Raw genomic sequence first — 20,446 nt, forward strand, 5'->3', positions numbered from 1 at the left:
CCTCTAAGGCTTCTTTCCTTTTGCATAATGCTAGCTTTTACTTTACGGCATTCCTCATCAAACCATGGGCTGTTATTAATGTGGGATCTTAACTTACTTGCTGGCCCGGGTTTACCATATTTAATTTTTATCCTAAGACATTCTACCAATTGCCTTATTGTATATTCATTCCAGAAGTTATCATCCTCAGATAGTAATTTTTCTAATATGAGAGTGAACTGTACTGCACTTAGTTTTTTTAAATATTCTCTTCTGTAATACGGGTTGAGAGTCGCTTCTGGTAAGCTACATGTACTTGAAGAGCGGTCTCTCTAAAAAAAACCTTTTTGCATATAGTTTAGTCAACAATGGATAATGATCACTACCTTCTACCCTTACTACTTCAAAGTGCTTGATTAATTCAAAGCTCCAAGCATGTGTAAACACGTAATCTTTCAGGCACATTTGCTGCCCTATTGTAAAAGTATGCCCAGCCAGCCGATCATGTTCCATTCTACCATTTACACATACCTCGCCCATAGAACCCAACAACTGTCCAAGAGCAACATCTTGGGATGAAATGTCACCGCTGGGGAACTTAGCGGTGTCTATGTTGTAGGCTCTTAACAAATCTCTGCACCATGAATCTATTTTTAGGGGGTTTAATCTGTGGTTAAATTTGCCCAACATCAGAGGAGGAGCTTGGCGGGCATCCGAGATGGCCGCGTGAGCACAGCACTCCCCGGACCCCCGCCGCTCCCGGCATAATATCCTGTATGAATCCTGATTTTTCGCGAGGATTTATATAGAGGACGTTGGGCTGATCTACCTGGACCTTTCAGAAATTGATTTGGACACCGGGTGCCTGAGTTATGATGAATTGAACTTTTGGGCTCCGCCCTTGAGGTGCGCCCGGGACTGGGTGAGGTTCGGTGGCCGTCTTGGAGTTGAACAACAACGGCAGGGGGATTTGACTGGATGGTCCCCTTCTTAAGTTCCGGTTTCGATTCTGCCTCAGACTGGGACATTGGTGAGAGGGTCGGGCCAGAACTGGTGCCAGGACACACGTCGGCTGTCGGGCCTTTGGCTGGACTATTTTCCTCGTTTGCTGCCTCTTTCCTAGTGATACCCCTCTGGCGGTCCTTTGGTCCCGGGGTCTCCATTTCTGGTGCCTGGTCCGTTGACCCTGCTGAATCTTCTTGTGACGCATCTTCAAAATGACGGGCAGAGGGGACCGGGAGACGCGCAAGACGAAGACACCTCTGCGCGGGGGTCCGGTCCAATCTAATGTTATGGACCGTTATACCCACTCTAAGGGGTCCCCCGGAGCTGTCCTGCCCGGTCCCAGTGCGTCTGACCACGTAGTGGATGCGTCGACGGAGCCCTCCTTGCAGGACATCATGGGCGCCATTTCTGGCATGAGGGAGTCAATAGGCCAACAGTACGAAACCTTGGCCCACAAACTTGACACTGTGGCAATCGAGGTGAATCTGATTCGTGCCGATCTCTCCAAAACGAACGAAAAGGTGAAGTCATTGGATATCAAATCATCCAGCCTCACGACGGACGTCTCTGAGATACAGACGGAGATTGGCAATCTCCGTAGGGTGAACGATTTCATGACCCGGCGCTTGGAGGACTTTGAGAACAGGGCACGTCGCTGTAATGTTCGCGTGGTTGGTGTGCCGGAGAACCCAGAACCCCACTCGGTTGATCTCCTGGTTGAAGACCTGATCCAGAACCACCTATCTCCATCTGGCCTTAGTAAATTTTTCACAGTGGAGCGTGCACATCGTGTTCCGGGGGGCCAGGGTAAGCCAGGCGCCCCGCTGAGACCTATTGTTGCGAAGCTTTTCCACTATAGAGATCGGGACGCTATCCTGCAGGCCTCGCGGGTGAAGGGCCCGGTGGCCTTTGAGAATGCCGCGGTGAATTTTTATCCGGACTTTTCCCAACAGGTCCAGAAGCAGCGGATGGGATTTCGTGGTGCCAAGAAGCGTCTTAGGGACATGGGGATGCGTTACTCTATGCTCTTTCCGACCAGGCTGCGGGTTGAGTATAATGACCGAACTTTCTTCTTTGATCGGCCGGATGCTGTGAATGACTGGCTGGACTCCCTGCCTAGCCGACCTCCTGAGACTGAGTCCGATGCCCACCCGGGCGGTGCTGAAGGTGGTGTGGAGAGCTGAACATTTCGTCTATACCTGGTGCCTTGTTTTGAATAACTTTTCCAGGGGTGTACGCCTATGTTCCTCTACTGCTTATGTGTTTGATGTATGTTCTTTTTCTCGTCATGGGTCTTGATCGGGGGGCGGGTGGGACGGAGCCTTTCCTCCTCCGGGGTCTTTGTGTAGAATAGGGGTTCTTGGGCGACAGGCACACTGCAGGGGGGGGTGGCTTTTTAGCTTTTTGCAGGGGTGCAGGGTGGGGGGTGTTTTCTTGTTATTTGGGGGGAGGGTGGTAGGGAAGTTGGTTGTTTGTGTGTTCTGTTTTCAAGGCGACTTTATCCTGTATTTGAAAATGTTTTTGGTCTCATGCTCATTGGTGGGGGGTTTTGGCTTTGTCGGGTGGGATGGGGGGTAGCGGGTTGAGATTTGTTTCGTGGAACGTTAACGGTCTGGGAGATCGTATCAAACGAAGTGTGGTGTTGAAATGTATACGACGTTTATCTCCTGATATTGTTTTCCTGCAGGAGACTCATTTGGTAGGCAATGTTTGTCATGCAATGAATAGGTGGGGCTATCGCCTCGTGGCACATTCGGGGTTTACCTTGGGTTCTAGGGGTGTGGGTATCCTTGTTCGGGCTTCCCTCCCCCTAGCTATTGATGATGTGATTCAGGATGACCGGGGGCGGTATGCTGTCCTTGTGGGTCGCTATGAGGGTCGTGCCCTCTCCTTATTCACTGTTTATGTGCCCCCCGGCTTACAGACTTCTACCTTTTCAGATTTGGGCCGTGTCTTGTTGGACCTCCCTGATAGTACTCTCTTTCTGGCTGGTGATTTTAATTCGGTGTTCTCTGGTCTCCACGATCGCCACCCCCCTAGAGATACTCCTGCAGCCCAACAGTGGTTGGGTGGATTTTTGGATACCTTTGGCTTGGTGGATTGCTGGAGGCTTTTGCACCCCACTCAGCTTCAGTACACCTTTCATTCTGGGGCCCATGGGAGTCTGTCTAGGCTGGATTATTTCCTGATGCCTGCGGCTCAGTCGCCAGCGGTGCGTGAGATTGTACACCTACCCAGGGGTATCTCTGACCACTCTCCGCTCTGGCTTCGTTTTGAGGTTGGAGTGGAGGCAGTGGGCCGGGTGGCTCCCATCAATCCGTGGTACCTTACCTCCCCCGAGACCCGCAGCCTTTTGCTTAAATCTTTGGACGCGTATTTTCTGGATAACGAGGGGTCTGTTTCCTCAGCGGTGTCCCTATGGGAGGCCTTTAAGACGGTGATTCGTGGGCAGGCCCTCTCCCTTATTGTTGAAGCTACGAGGGCGAGGAATAGAGAGGTGGTGGATCTTGAGGGAGAGATTTCTGCATTGGAGGATGCTTTGGAATCTGGTGTCACGTCTGCGAAACTCCATGCCCTGGGTCTGAAACAATTTGCCTATAAGTCCATGGTCACAGATGCTGCTAAAGTGATGTTTCGGGAGCAACAGGGACGTTTGTATGATGTGGGTGACAAAGCGGGTAAATTGCTGGCATGGCTGGATAAGAAGGAGAGGGCTAATCGTGTGGTACCCGTGATTCAGTCTTTGGGTGGTGAGAGTGTGACGGACCCGATTGGAATAGTTGACCGTTTTGCTGAGTATTTCCGTGTGGTGTATACCCCTGTGTCTGTGAGAGATGTGGCTGACTCTCGCCTTCTATTGCGTGATATAGCTCTGCCCAGTGTTTCCGATTTGGATCGTGTGGCGTTGGACTCCCCCTTTACTGTTGATGAGATAGCTACTGCCATCCGTTCACTCCGTTCGGGCAAGGCATTGGGCCCGAACGGGTTGCCAATTGAACTGTACAAATTGCGTCCCGACAGGGTGGCTCCGTATCTTCGCGCCATGTTTCTAGAGTCCCGAGAACGGGGTATTCTCCCTTATGATCAGCGACTGGCCACGATAGTTGTCATCCCCAAGGATGGTAAACCGCGTGATCTTTGTTCCTCCTACAGGCCCATATCCCTGCTAAATGTTGAACCCAAGGTATTGGCGAAACTCCTGGCGTCCCGCCTCCTGACGGTCATTAGTGGCTTGGTCCATCCAGATCAATCCGGATTTATCCCGCATCGCAACACGGCTCTGAACCTACGTCGTCTTCACGGCGCGATTGCGAGGGCGGGGCTTCTGACGGAGCCGGCCATTTTGGCATCGTTGGATGCCTCGATGGCTTTTGACACGGTGGAATGGCCTTATCTTTGGGCGGCTCTTGAGAAATTTGGTTTCGGGCCTGAGTTTATTGTTTGGATCAAGTTATTATATGCGGAACCTCTGGCACAAGTAGTGGTCAATGGTAGGGTTTCGGCTCCTTTCACCCTTGGTAGGGGTACCCGTCAGGGATGCCCCTTGTCTCCGTTGCTTTTTGCACTCGCCCTGGAACCATTGGCTGCTTGGCTTCGGTGGGAACCTTCGCTCAAGGGGATTCGCTGGTCTCCGGACTTTGAGGACCGCGTTTCACTTTACGCGGACGACATTCTTTTATATCTCACCTCCCCGCCGCAAATCTCTGTCTGTTTTATTTGACGTTCTTGCTTCCTTTGGTGCCAACTCAGGCCTCGTTATTAACTGGGCCAAGTCCTGCGTGTATGTTCTTTCGGGTGTTTTGCCCCCGTTGCCGAGCAGACTTCCTATCCAGGTGGTCCAGTCTGGCTTCAAATATTTAGGGATCTTTATTACGTTGGACTCCTCGCTCCGCTTTGAGCGTAATCTCCTCCCCCCGTTGCTTAGATTGCGACTGGATGTGGCCCGTTGGCGTAAGCTTCCTATGTCTCCTCTGGGCAGGGCGGCCCTGTTTAAAATGATGTCCTTGCCGCGGTTCCTTTACGCGCTCCAGAACTCCTATGACGCAATCCCCAAGACCTATTTCCGAGAGATCGAGAGTCTTCAAAGGCAATTGATTTGGGACGGGCGTCCACGTATTGCCCTCGCGAAACTCACCATCCCTTGGTACGACGGGGGCATGGCGCTCCCCGATATCAAGCGATATTACTGGGCTTCCCAGTTGTCTGCTATTAATCACGTGATGTTTTCACCGGGTCGGAATCCTGCGTTCGAGATGGATAGACTTCAGCTGCCGGGTGGGGACTTTAATAGAGCGCTTTATTCTCGATCAGCCGGGCGCCATCTTGTGGGCCCATCCAGGATTGCAGTAACTGTATGGCGAGCCACGAATGTGAGTTTGGGATGGGAGGATCGACTGACGCTGGCGACGCCGCTTTATGCCTCGGAACGTTTGGGCTGTCTCTGGTCTACCAAGGGTTTCGACCGCTGGGACATGATTGGGATTTGTAAGGTGGGTGATGTATGCTCGAAAGGTAGTGTGAAGTCGTTCCAGGCCCTCCAGGCGGAATATGGTTTGAATGGTAGGGAATTTTTTCGTTATCTGCAGGTCCGGCACGCCCTCGCCTCAGTTTTGACTCCTGATAAGGCCCTGCCCGAGTCTTCCCCCCTCGAAGATCGTGTCCTTGATGGGCACCTGCCTGATAGCACTATTTCCCTGATCTATAAGAAGCTCATCAATAATCGGGCGGACTTATTGGCCCGACTTCGGGAGGCTTGGGTCAGCGATGGGTTGGAACTGGACGACGAAGATTGGCAATCGGCACTCTCTTCTCCCAAGGAGGTAGCCATTCCTGCCCGTCTCCGTTTGGTTCAACTTAAGATCCTTCATCGAGTGTATGTCACTGGTCCGCGTCTGGTGACGATGGGCTTTTCCTTGGATGGGTTATGTAAGCGTGGTTGTGGGTCGAGTGCTACCTTTTTACACATTCTTTGGGAGTGCCCGGTTGTGGCGGCTTACTGGACTGCTGTGCTTGAGGTGATGACTGACGTGACTGGTGTGGCCCTGCGGCCGGAGCCTCGACGATGTCTGTTGAATGTGTGGGAGCCCACTGACTACTCTGTGGCCCAGACCAGATGGGCTACCTTGGGTTACATGATTGCGAAACGGGATGTTGCGCAACTCTGGGGCGCTTCCAGGCCCCCTGAGGTCTCGAAATGGGAGGATAACATGGACTGGTCCATGTTTCGTGAGAAGACTGTTTATGTGGCCAGGGGCAGACCCAGGGCGTGGACGAAGATTTGGGGCCAGTGGAATGAATATCGTGGGGATATCTGTACCCCTCCCCTTGTAGGCACTGCTGAGGTTATCTTATCTCCCTAGGCGAGCGTTCCCGGAACCCTTTCATGCTGTTTTTTGCATTTTCGATTCTCCCCGCTGCTCCCCTTCCCCCCCGACCTTGTTGGAGCCTCAGGGCTCTGGGTATGTTCTCCTGTTCGTGGACCATCCCCTCCGTTCTTTGGGCTGACCTTAATTACCATGCATTCGCCTTTTTAGTGTTTGTTTTGCTTTTTGTATAAAATGAAAATTCACAATGCTCTGTGACATGTGAGGAGTAATGCTTTGTGCTGGATTTGTACCTGACCACGGGTGTACATTTCTAATTCATGCCTTGTGCCTTATTATTAGCGGCCAGCCCGTGAGGTTGTAGGCCCATTCTTGTATTTTTCTATGCTTGCTCAAATAAAGGTTTTTGAAAAAAAAACAAAAAAACAAAACAAAAAAAAAAACATTTTGCCCAACATCAAAAACACATCCTTCAGGTAGGTATCACATATGACCTCCATATCCTTTTTCAAACTTTCCAGACTTATAATTATTTTCCTTTCCCTACTGGATATATACATTAACAATACATATACCTTCATAGCATGGGTCATTATTCAGTGTCAGCACTCTACTGCCTAGCGCCCACCTACATTTTAATTCGAGGGGTTCTATTTTCCTTGAAATTTATGTGGATACCAACGTCAATTGTCCACCTGACGGTCTACCAAAAGAGTTCTTCCTTGCTGCTTTCAAATGATGGGCAAACCCTTTAGTGACTAGGGTTTCGTGGCACAGCCAAGTCTCCTTCAAACACACCATGTCATTAAAACTTTCTTGGAGCACTATTCTGTTATAACCATTAATATTCCAAGATATTATAGACATGCTGTGCAGCGACCCAAGCTCCTAGTCAGTTTCACTCAGGTACCAATCTCCTTCATATTCCATGTATGCTAACTCTCTATATCTATTCCTGACCAACATGTCTCCCTCAACACTTCCTAGTTCCTTATGGGGCTATTGTAGTTTCAAGTTCTTCCTTCTTACCCCAACCGGACCATTCTTATTTGCCATACTCCTAGCCCAGCATGGTTCCGGAGAAAAGGTTTACCCCGCTTATCAATGACCATTTCCTCCCTTTTCATTATTCAAATGCCTTCCTTTAACATCTCAAGTTCTGCATTTTCCAGTGTTGCTTTTACTAAAGCTGAGTGAAGGAGAACCTTAGTGACTGCTCCCCTTTGTTGTTTGCTATAAACCCTACTTCTTTATGGTCTTCTGAGCTAACATAACGTAGGCTTGCACATTTTGAAAATGAAAAGAGGAGTTGAGAGCGATTTAGGGGATTTAGTTTTCTAGCTTTTTTCCCACCTTTTCCCTGCCCTATAGGCTCCAAAAAGAGCCACAGGTCCTGGTATCGTCCTAGCTGTATTCCCGGTGAGCCTCCATCCTCCGTTCGTTGGCTATATTCCTCTTCAATACCTCTCTTCCTAAGGCTCCTACCAAGGTTGAGGTTATTGGGTCCTGCACCTAGAAGCTTACCCAGCCCTCTTGCCTCGACTCCCAATTTTTCTACCCCAAGGATTTTCTCAAGATATCTTTAGTGCTCTTTAGGTCGCCTTTACCTTTTATCCGCCTATTTTGCTGTTCAAGATTACAGGCGGTTATTCCTTTTTCTAAACAACGTATCTTTTAAGGTTCAGGGGTCACTTTCCTACCAGTTGACCTTAGTTCTGTCATTACCCCTTTCCCACTAGCCTGTTGCCTTCGGATTTGGCCTTTATGTGGGCATTTTCTCCCCTTACTTGGCCACGGGATGTATTGCTTATTATTCCTCCTTTCCCCACGTCTTTTTATGATCATTGTGCATCATGAGATATATACCGTTGGTTCATCCTTCTGTGGTTGGATAACCCCTACAACTTCTTCCTCCCCACCAACCTTCGTTTCCTGAGGGTCTGTTCTCCTGGGCTAACCAAAGAGGGCATTAAACCTTTAATTTGTGTCAGTTGCCCGATCATATTTTTAATCTGTACACTTTGTGTTTTTAAGATTTCATTTTTTAAAACGGAGACCTCTAATAGCCTTCAAGGTTTTCTGAAGAATCAACATAACCTCTAGCATAGAAGCACTAGAGGTTCCCGTAACCTCCAGGCTATGCAGTGATGGGCATGTTAGATCAGTTCCAATAACATAGGAATTTTCCAGCCTTTCTTTCTCTTTGGGATGATCCTTCATATAATTAGAGTCTTCTTTACATTGGGATTTACTTGATGAGGCTTCCTCTTCCTCCTCCTCCTCCACCTCTACCTCAGTGTCTTCATCAAACAAGGACTGAAATAACCTTAGGGGAAGAGGATAAATGTGGTTCAATGGCGATCTCAGAGATATTAAAGTTTATTTGAATCTGGGTATGCAAACTTAGGACTACCGGGTCCTCAGAAGTTGGCGGAATCTCTACAACACTCAACTCCTTTTCGGACGCCTTTTTCCTTTTGAAGTGTTTCCCCAAAAAGTCCTTGATCGACTTTGAGACTGACGATGCTCCTTTTGTACCCACTGTCTTTGCGTTCTGTGGGGTTGAGTTCAGGGTTTGGGTTTTTCCCTTCACTGTTTTTTTACTTCCTTTAGGTGCTGCTTTACCTCCATTCCCCTCTCCCATTCCTTTCTGAATTTCAGTCGTATCCTCCGCACCTAGATGTTTATTTCCTGCTTTTTTAGAGTTTTCGGGGACTTTCCAGGATTTAGCTTTCTCTAAGGCCATCACTTTGCTTTTTCTCCTATTACGGCCCCCACGTCCCTAAATTTCCTTTCTTCAAGTGCGTCGCAAAACACTAAAATGTTCTTTTGCAGCATATTTCCTTATACACCTTAGGTACTCTTTGGACCCAGCTCCACAACTCTTTACCTACACTCTATAACTTAATTCCACTTACCTCTGTTCTATGGTCATACGCTCTCCCCTCCGCCACTTCTCTGCTGCCGCTTCTCTGCTGCACTTCCACCGCTGCAAATTCCCTGTTGGACTTACTATACCAGTCCTGAGTCAATGGTTCCCTGGATAACCAGGGGGAAAAACGCTGGCTGAGACCCAGCTAGAACTTACTAGCAGGTTCGTTAGCTAAATAGTCTCCAATCAATGTATCCCCAATTTACCACCTGGAGCTTTATATAAAACTAGTGATTTATATAAGAGCTTCCAGGAAAGTGGGGAATCCTCAGTTCTCAGTTTTGCGCCCTCGCGGCTTGCTTCACAGAGCCCTTAAAATGTTTAAAAACACTTTTTTGAGCCCTCGTGGCTCGCGTCTCTCACGTCCTCTGCATCACAAATCCCTTAAGAAGTTTTAAAACCCTTTTTTGAGCCCTCACGGCTCATGGTTCGAGTCCCTCTGCGTCAACCGCTTCTCCGCCCACGCTTGTGCACGTTCGTCATGCTCGTTCGATGCGACGTGTGTTCTGCGCAGTCAGTCAGCGTTGATCGTGGCGGAAGTGGGATGTGATGTGTGGGGGGAGTCTTCCTACCAAGAACAGAGGTCACGTCATGGCATTGCACTGATGATTTCTAATAAGTAAAAAACTCTAATATTCAAGTCAAAGTGTGAGAAATATAGTTCCAATATGATACACTGTCATATTGCAGCATTTACTAACTCAGTAGTGAAATATGCACAAATAGCTTTTTGTATATATACATACACATCACACACATTACCCTATTGCCCTTTACAGAAATGCAGATTCCCATTTAAAGGCAACAATTAAAGTTGCACTAGATTTTTAGATTTTCTAAGCATCAACCTGCTAATTGGGAACATGGAGCAGATTGGCGCAGTAGATGTATGTGGCTACCTTTTTGGTTCAGGCTAACGGAACACATGTATAGCCTTACAGTCCAAATTCTGCTGTTTTCACTTCACTGAGCCTCAATTACTTTGGCTAGCCATGCCATCTCTAGAAACTGGAAGCTTGGTTTACAATCTAAACAATCATACACCAAAGCATAGACAATAACGGCCAGGAATGGGGAGTAATGGCGAATTAATAGACAGAGTCTCAAGCGATACTACAAAAGACAAGGCATAGCTATAATGCTCCAATAGTATCAGACCCGGCCTAAAGTCGGCAAAGTCTGTCGGATTTGTGAACGACATTTTGAAAGTAAGTAAGTAACGAGGTACTTACGTTCACTGATTATTTCTAGGGATGGAAGAAAATAGTCCTCACAGACAGCTGCCACTGCAAGGAACATGTAGAGTATGATTATGAAATGGATAACAATCCCGCCGTCTTTTCTCTCCTGCGCTGAAAAGAATCCACTTGGAAACTCCGAAGCTGGTGAAACTACACATAGTGTTTCATTTTCTAAAAAGAGAGAAAAATAAATGTATTACGTTGAAACTGTAGCAATACTAGAACATTGACTAAGGGGAGCAATAACAGTTAAACTGGCAACACGTGTGTAACACTGATCAACATCTACATTGGGGTGGACACTGATAACCTTCGTTATATCACCACAGACTGAAAATCCGATACAATAGCCTGGTTAGGTCTGGCTACAGGATGCTTCACCTGTGCCCCAAGCTCATGTCTTCAACTCAAAGAAATACAAGAATGGGCGGCCTTGAGCCACTAGCTTCCTTGGGTCAAGTGTCATTCAAACGTTGGATCAATTCAGAAGACTATGGTTTCGATATACATTTTCCAGCTGGGATTGGGAAACCAATCAGTCTTGGTAGGGCAGCTGCTCTTAAAACTCATTAAACACTCAAAGCTGTGCATGCAGACTTGCCCCCGCCACAGCCTAACATTTTGCTGCTGCCAATAGTCCTACTTGCCGCTCAATGAAGCTTCTTCATGACAAGACACAGAGGAGTTGCAATCAGAGCTGCAAAAGGGACCATCACCCTCAACACCCAGCGCTGGCATATTTTGCCCATATACAGCAATCGAAAATAGTTCGACACTTAAGAGTAAATATGTGTTGAGCCCGGGCCTATGATCGGTAGTACTCAAGGCTCAGTCTACGTTTTTGCCAATGTTCTGTATTCAGCAAACATGTAAAATTAGATTTGTCATTTTACTTTGGGGCTGGTGGGTCCTCTAGTAACTACCAAAAGGTACTGCAGCATGGCGCACAGAAAACCTGCATGGCCATAGTAAGACACCGGATAACTGCCTGCGGGCCTGCCCTTAAGTAAAATTGCCCACTATTTAATGCAAAGAAAAGGTTGGTCACATTTCGGCAGTTCAAAATATTGTTCCATCATGAAAACAAATTGCGACTAGAAAACTGCACTTCATGCATGTTGCATCCAAGATTGAGGGAAGAGTGATGCCACAAAAACTGCTTCGAACTCTGCCTGAGGCAATCCCAGAATTGGATGTCAAGTACCTCTCCATAGCTTAACTCCGACTAAATTCCTATTGTTCGCTACAAGAACAATCCCAGCCTCAAGCCCGGCTCTTCGTCCTTAACCTGCATGGCTTCACCCGCTGCTGGCAAACATTGCATATTTTACTTGGATTCTGTTGGAAATGGCCCTTTTTTCAGGGTTATCCCCAAACGTTTAGCTTCTTCCTCCCTTCTTTTTCCTGACCTGTGGTTGTTGGCAATAGGACTCTGGGCACTTTACCACTGCTGACCAGTGCTAAATGTATATGCTCTCTGTGCAAATTGTTATTGTAATTGGTTATCCAGGATTGCCATATTTGTAATCACCAAGAAGTCCCTAGTAAAGTGCACTGAGTGTGCCAGGGCTGGTGATACAAATGCTACTAGTGGGCCTGCAGCACTGATTGTGCCACCCACATGAGTAGCCCTAAAATGGTGTCTCAGGCCTGCCACTGCAGTGCCTGTGTGCAGTATGTAAACTGCCATTTCTTCCTGGTCAGTGTCCCCACTGACTAGGCCTAACCCTTCCCTTGTGCACATTGGTCACCCCCTATAGAAGGCCCAAGGTACCCCCTTTGGCAGGGTGCAGTGTATGTGAAACGTAGAGTATGTACTAGTGTAGGTGACATGCTCTGGTAGTGATGACAGGCATTTTCGTTTTTCAGTATTGTAAGGCTACCTTGCCCATAGGCTATCATGGGGAATGCTGGCTACAGTGGCTCCCAGCATATCTTCCCATAGGAGCAAGGTAGGACATAAAAGTCTGGTATCCCTGAACTCAGAATTTAAGAACACATTTATTAGGAAAGGTGGTTTTTAAATCCTGTGTTTGAGAGCAGCACTTTTAGGAAGTGGCTGTTCTCTTGTCTGACCTTTTTGTGTGCCTTGGCCTGTTTGTGTATTGACCGTCTGGTTTGTGAGTGACAGGGCTGAGGGATTCCAGGAGACAGAATGAGTCAGCCCAGTGGTGAATAGAGAGAGCTGCATCTAGATAGGAGGGAGGAGTTGCACTTGGGACCAGACTAGGACTGTGCCTGCCCCCCACAGTGCTGGCTCCACACCCTGTGGTGCGTCTGATGTCTCTGCCCTGCACTGTGAAAGGGGAAAAGGAATCATGTCAACAAAGTGCTCCAGGGCTGTGCTTTCCCTCCACAATACTGGCTCCACCTCCTGTGGGGTGTCTGATTTTTCTGCTCTGCACTGTGAAAGGAAAGAAGGAGTCATGTAAACAGAGTGCTCCAGAACTGGTTTGGACCAGGCTCAGAGCCCTCCTGCACAAAGGTAACAAATACTTTTTGGGGTATAAGTACAGGACCCCAGACCACTGATCTTTAGATCATCCTGGAATCAAGAAGGAACCTCTGCCAAGGAGAAAGCTGGAAGAGTGAAGAAGGAAGACTGTCCTGCTGTTGCTTTGCTGGACTGACCTGTAGTTGCTTTGCTGCCAAGAAGAGGGGAAGGACTTTGCGTTGTGCTGTGTCCCCTTGCTTGAAGGAATCTCCAAGGGCCAGAGCAGAGCTGGCTCCCTGTTAAGAAGTCCCAGGAACCAAAAGGACTTCACCCCCAGCTTCCCTGAACTCTGCTAAGAGAGTTCTGTCCTTCCTAGAGTGCTTGGGCTAGTTGTGGTGCCTCTGGAAGTTGTACCTGTGTTGGGAAGCTGGAAACCAAGAATTTAAAAGAACTTTCTGCAAAGTTTAATGCATCGCTCGCTTGCGGAGCACATCTCTGTCAGTGCGAGGAAATTCCCGCCGCTACGAAGGCCGAGATCGCCACAGCGCCTGTTGCTGCTGCCAGAGTCGTCGCATCCTTCAGTTGCGGGACGCACTAGTCCCGTGCGGGAAGATTACCATCGCTGTGAGTATCATTGCAGAGCCTGTCGTCACTGGGTGAGATCATCGCACTGCTTATTTGCGGACCGCATCACGCCTCCCCAGGGTCTCAGGAGTGACGCATCACTTGCTTTTCACCGCTACAGCTTTTACTTGGAACTTTTGTCACATCTCAAAGTACTGTTGGCTAAAACGTGACGCAACTGTGGATTATTTTAACGCAACCTTAAAAGCTCATTTAAAACCATATTCTTGAACAGTGTATGTTGGATTTTTGTCATTTTGGTCTTGTGTAGTTTAGATTAAATACCTTTAGTTTTCTAAACTGTTGTGGAGTCAGTTTGTGGTGTTTTCACTGTGTTACTGTGAGTGTTGGTACAAATACGTAGCACATTGCCTTTGATAAGCCCGACTGCTTGTGCCAAGCTACCAAGGGAGTGAGCAGGGGTTATCTAAAGAGTGTATCCGTCTTACCCTGACTTGAAGCAAGGGTCCCTATTTGGACGGTGGTACCTACCTCTGCCAACTAGAGACCCCCAGTTCTAACAGATTCACTCTAGACACAGGTCACCCATCCAAAGAACAAATCACCAGGTAAAAGAAGGCAGCATAGTACTAACTTCCTCTCCAGAAAAAAGTGAAATCCTTTCTTCCAGAAGCTAATATCAGAGCATGAATGCAAGCCTTGGTCCTCTTGCTCCTTGATGGAGGCAATGCTCTACTCAACAGCTTCCCAAACACCACTTTGGCACCCTTGATATGCATCCTACATAAGGAAACATGTCTCATCAAGGACTTGAAGATGTTTCACCACATCACCCCATTGCCCAAGGAAATCTACTGGTTTTCTCTCCATGCCTTTGTGATTGTGAAGACCATCTGCGCCACCCATTATGCCACTAGACATACAACCTCTACATACCGGTCTGAGAAATAAACCTCAGGTAGAGCCAGCCACCCTAGGAGCTAGGGCTTTGCTATATTGTGGGAGAGGTGTGGCGCCGTGGCCAGGGCGACTGACGCTGGAATCTGGGGATCAGGGTTCGATCCCCGGCTCCGGTGGCAGGTTAGCCCAGCACCATGTGACTCTGGGCAATAGCTCGCTTAATCTCCCCGACGGCCCCCAGCGCCTAGAGACCCTTACGGGTGATTGTGCGCTTTACAAATGTGGATTATTATTATTATTATTATTATTATATTGAAGACAAAGAGTTACAACAAGGAATAAACCAGAAAGGCCTTCTCCACCTATGTTCCAAGTATCAGAACCGACATTCCCATCAACCTTCGAAACATTCCAACCCTCCTGCTCTTTAGAAAGATACTGAAGACACATTTCATGAAGGAGCATTAACACTAACGGTGTGACGGTTGACTGCGATTTCTTTAGTCAGAGTAATACTCTGGTTTCTTGCCCGCTTTTCAGAGACACGTTGCTCCCAAAGTAGGATTGAGTACCCACGCAGCGTTTTATACATACATAACACGTACATACACAGAGTGGACTTTTTGCTGCACTCAAAAAAAGACATCTAGTAATTTATTGTGCTACACCTTTCTGGAAGAATCTAAAATTATTTTAAAAATGTGTTGTGTTGTTGCCACCATTTGTAGAACTCAAAACAATATTCCACCTTAAAATCACAACTGTAAAAGTGTACTTTAAACATTGTTTACAAGTACTGCTACAATTCAGGTGAGAGGGGCAAGTTCTAGACTGAACTTATATTTAATGAGAATCTACATGGTTGCACCATGAATGTGTGTGACTGCATGAATTTCAGGATCCAAGATTCAGTGATGGTGTATAGAATGAATCTGCATTGCACCACTGTAAAATAGTTGTAAGGGCTTTTTGGATGAATCTGAATCTGGTTCTGTAGCTGAACTGCAAAATACCTATCCAAGTAACTGCACAATTTCAAAATCTCACCCCCACACAAATGTCACAGCTGTGCTCAAACACTTTTTTAACAGCGAAGAAGTAGGATTTGTTCAAGTGATTTTAAAAATGCTATGATGCCATCTCAAGGTATTTTAGCAATGGAAAGATCACCTACAACCTAAATATACATTAGTGGCTTACATTTAAAGAAATAATGTGAATATGAAACAACACAACTTGAATATGAAATAACACAACTTCAAAAGATGAGCTCTTAGCAAGTTAAAACACTGTTTAATTTAAAAACTAAGCCAAGTGTGATGCCTTAAAATTAACCAAAGTACTTTAGTGAAAATTAATCTTCCACCCCCAAAAGAAGATGAACCTTCCTTTCTTGACACGAGACCCTTTGCATAATTACGTGTGAGCTCAAAATGTGTGCCGTCCACTGTTTCAGGGCTGGTCTATTTACCTTGCTGCAATTCTTGAGATGTTCGTAATGTTGCTGGATTAACCTACTTACATTCAGCTAGCTCTATGAGAAATTCATGTTGGCTAATGAAACTTTTTTTTGTAATGCAGAATGAGAACTCTATTGCTTTTGCTTATTTTCTGGATGTTTATAGCAATCAGCCAGTGTTACTAAGTCACTTTTCAGCGACTTTATGGCAGGAATATCACATTACATGAACCCTACCATGCAGATACAATGGGCATCCATATCTTCAACTACACTCATAGTCTTCCTTTAAAAACGTCATGCTGAAAGTCCCAGAGGTTGCCACAATCAACACATGAAATCAACAGTGTGCCAAAGGAGCTGTGGGCTTTAGACCATGCCATGCAACAACCTGAAAGATGGCCATGTAGATTGAAACCTCATCACACCCGCACTATCTTAAATAATGGCAATGGCGTTTCCCGCACATAAGAATGCCATAGCAAATATAGTCTTGTAGTAAAAGACTAACACCATTGTTGACTTTGCCACTCCAACATCCTCTTCTTGACTTAGGTGAATGAATGAGCAGTAGCCATGATGTTATCTACAAACACTGCTGTCAGTAGCCTATTGGTACGTGGCTTAATTTTCTTAAATGCATTAGTCAAACAACAAGCCTCAATCATCATGACCAGAGGAGTGATTCATTTGTAAAAATGTAAGCGCCAAGGCTCTTGCCAGGAGGCCCCTTTGGCTTGCACCACACATTGTCCCTCACAGCAATGCTAATATCAGTAGCAACACAACTACTAACCATCACACTACCAGTGTGACCTCAGACTGTCCCAGGTCACCCAAGTTATAAGAATGGCCTGGGCGGTAGATATTAGTCATTTTTAATGTATATAGAATTCATAAACAATTGTTGTTCTGTGAATATGTAAATTAGATAAACAGTGCCATCATGTGGTAGACTTTCATAAGTGCCGGTGTTGACAATTAATTGCAAGTGATGTGCTCTGGAAACTACTGGCTCAAATTAAGCACTGCAGAGTCACACCCAAGTGCATGTTTGAAAACTGGATGGGGAGGATCAACCTAAATTATTGTAAGGCAAACCCATCTTTCTAATTTCTTTTTAAAAAAGGAGGAATTAAAAATGTTTTTCCCGGGGGCGTGGCTAGGCGCCCAGCGAGTATGGCGGTGTCTCAGTGAGGCTCCCGCAGCCGGTTCAGTGAATTTATTTATTTATTTTCAGAGTTTTATAGAGCGCGGACAAGACCCTTGCGGGTATCAGAGCGCTTTACAGTACATGGGGATAGTAATAACATAAATACAGGATAAGTCCAAGAAGAGTACAAAAAACCATAGGGCTATCATAGAGCAGGGCAATAGGAAGTGACCTGAGGAGTGAAGGTAATACAGTAAAGGTAAGTAAAAAAAAAACAACATGATTGAAACATGTACATATGTACTTGCGGAAACATAGGTCTGTTTTTAAGAGAATTTTGCCATAAGAATGGCTTTTTACTTCCCGTTTGAAAGCTGCAGTGGAGGGGTTCAGTTTTGTTTCCGGGGGAAGGGCATTCAAAATCCTGGGCGCCATTCCAGGGAAGGAACGTTTGTATGTTTTTTTCTTGTTGAATCTTTGTGGCTTCAATAGGAGGTTTTCAGCACTTCTTGTGGATCTTATTCCGCCGGATATTCGTGCCTGTAATTCACGTAACGCGAAGCTGCTCCGAAAAATGCAAGTCTGAAGAGCCGCTCACTTCGAAAGGACTCCGACTGACTAATGTCTCGCCATAACTATGGCACATTTTAGAAGGTAAATGCCAAGCAGCAAGGCAGTTCAGTTGTGGCTGCCAATTTTGTTAATTTTTCCTTTTTCGCGGACGTTTACCTTCTTCAACGAGAGGCAGTAATGCTTTTTTTGCCTGTTCTCCTCTACACACAAAGTGCGCAATCCACTTAGGACTATTCCTGATAATGATTACAGCGGGGAAGCCCTATTTTCTCATTGTTCTACTTAATGCATCCGGAGGAGATTTTAATGCGACCGCTATTTTGTGGATTGAGTGCATACAACAAATCGATCTCCTGAGCTTCATTTTGGTGTGTAATTCCTTCCAACACTCACCACCAGCAATGCGATCTACATAATGTTATACCACCCTCATTATTCATATGTCTTTGGTGCTCAGAGAACAGAAACATTCTGACATTTGCATGCCTTTGTCACAGTTGACACCATCACCGTCCTGGATATTAAATGGCTTCAATCTTTCTGTGGAGCGCAAGTTAATATAATTATCTCGTTGGCTGCTTTACTTTATTCCAAAGTATGACTCTCAAAATTAATTGACTCTTGGTCTAGTTACTTGGTTCCCTCACTTTATTTTTCTGATGTGGAATGGGCAGGACGAAAGGGACTTTATGTTATACTACTAAGTCGAAGCGCTCTTTTGTCGAAAATTCGAAACTTTTCTCCTAAACTAGAAGACTCATGTTTGATAATGTCAGAAAGCAATAACACGACAATGGATTTTGCACCAGCATTACCAGGAAAATTGAATGTTAAACGCCTGAAAAAAGACCCTCCATCACCGCCCAAATTATCTTCTCCTGTATCAATGGAACTCTTATTACAGGAGCTAAGAGCTCTCAGGCCCTTTGTCAAAGAAACCAACTCCAAGCTTCAAGTTCTCTCAGACAACTGGTCATAACTTGACACTAGACTCACGGTTGTTGCACAAAATGTTTCGTCCCTCACTGACAACTCCAAGAGTGTTACATCCCTGCAGTCCCAGGTGTCGTCACTCCAAAAGCAGATTGAGGACCTCAAAAACCTCAATAGAAGAAACAATGCCCGCATTTACGGGCTGGAGGAGGGGACGCATGGTGCGAACCCTATTGGTTTCTCCAAATCCTTCCTGCCTAAGATCCTTAACCTACCAGAGGGTACCTTGTTGAATATACAAAGCGCTCACAGATTAGGCAGAGTCTCTTCTAATTCCTCCTCTACACAATGCTCAAGAGGAGTCATCCTATACTTTCTTGAATATACTGACTTATTAAATGTTTTGTCAGCCGCTAAAGCTATCCAACACATTACTTGGTCGGGCTCCACATTGTTCTTGGCACAGGACTATTCCAGAGATACAGCTGCCAGACGTAACACTTTCCTCAATATGAGACCTGATCTCCGCTCCATGGGGGCTAGATATAGTTTATATCACCCTTGCCTATTGAAATTTACATACAATATTAAATACGTCTACAAAGTTTCATCAACTATCATGCCACGGCTCAGATGGAGTCATCCGGATCTTCTTATTCTCATATTACTTGACTTTCTTGAATTTCCTCTCTCATGGATTATAGCTCTTGCAAATCGGTAGTTTATTTTTGCCATTCTTTTGTATACAAGGTTAGCTTGATTAAACTAGTTCACTAGTTTATTGTTGTTTATATTAATTCATCTCCAGTTTATTTTACCTACTCATTATTTATTACCGATTAGTTCTATAAATGGTTGGTAATTATGCTTTTCTTTGCTTTCTACAGTTATGTTTACTCTATGGCGTGATGTCTCCCCGGTCCGGTTCTGCCCTCCCTAGACGGTTTGTCTGCTCCATGTGGTTCCTCACATCCTTGTTTCGTTTTTGTAGGTATGTTACTTGTATTGTCTTTGGATCTACATCTCTTTTTTTCCTCTCCTCATGGTGTCTTTAATTCTTCTACCTCTTTTTTTATCTTTACTTTTTTATTTCTATCTCAGCTAATACATCTAATTCTCTCTCTCTTTCGATCCTTTTGTTACCTATACACCTTGCTTATCTCTCATGGTTCTGTTCAACCTGAGTTTTATCTCTGAATCAGCCACATGTTATCTTTACTCCTCTTTGGTTCAGGTTGACTTGCATGCATATTTTCCTCTCTCCGTTTCTCACACTTTTTTTCTGCGCCTCATTGAATTGGACTATCTTTTCTTCTTGTTATCTCTATTTTTTCCTCATATTTTATGTCATTGAAATTAGTTTCATGGAACATTAGGGGATTAAATTCTCCCATAAAGAGACAAAGGGTTTTAACTCACCTGACCAAACTAGATGCAGATATTGTCTTCCTACAATAAAAGCACCTAACAGAAAATGAATCCCTGAAATTAAAAAGGAGGTTGGGTGGGAGGAGTTTACTTTTCTCAAGGTGATGGTAAACTAAATGGAATTGCGATACTGTGCCGTAAATCACTCCCAGTTACACTTACATCACAAAAAAATCAGATGTAGATGGTAGGTGGCTCATTGTTAATTTATTACCAAGAATTGTTCCAGTTTCTTTCCTCAATGTCTATGCCCCTACTGGAGGAGATGGCTCTTTTTGTCCTGCACTGGCTAAACAACTTTCTGGCCGTATGGAAGAGAACTTTTTTTAGGCCCAGAGACTGTAATCAGGTGTTTGACCCTTTCATTGACAGAAATTCCAAAGTGTCTTTTGTCCCCAATAAGTCACATAAATCTTTCACTCACACCATTACTCAGCATAAACTCCTAGATGCTTGGCGCCTTTGCAATCCGACCACTAGAGAACATACCTTTTACTCCC

The 20,446-nt window shown here is 45.7% G+C and overlaps 1 protein-coding gene across 1 annotated transcript in view; it reads right to left on the reverse strand.

Moving 5' to 3' along the window:
- SLC24A5 (solute carrier family 24 member 5) overlaps positions 1-20,446 on the reverse strand; it is a 189,292-nt gene that overhangs the window by 132,524 nt on the left and 36,322 nt on the right. Inside the window, exon 2 of the mRNA XM_078684592.1 lies at positions 10,473-10,652. Within this exon, the coding sequence (XP_078540718.1) occupies positions 10,473-10,652 (180 nt within the window). The remainder of the gene's footprint in view (positions 1-10,472; positions 10,653-20,446) is intronic.

This window comes from Lissotriton helveticus, chromosome 3_2, assembly GCF_964261635.1.
Source record: "Lissotriton helveticus chromosome 3_2, aLisHel1.1, whole genome shotgun sequence".
Taxonomy (NCBI): Eukaryota; Metazoa; Chordata; class Amphibia; order Caudata; family Salamandridae; genus Lissotriton; species Lissotriton helveticus.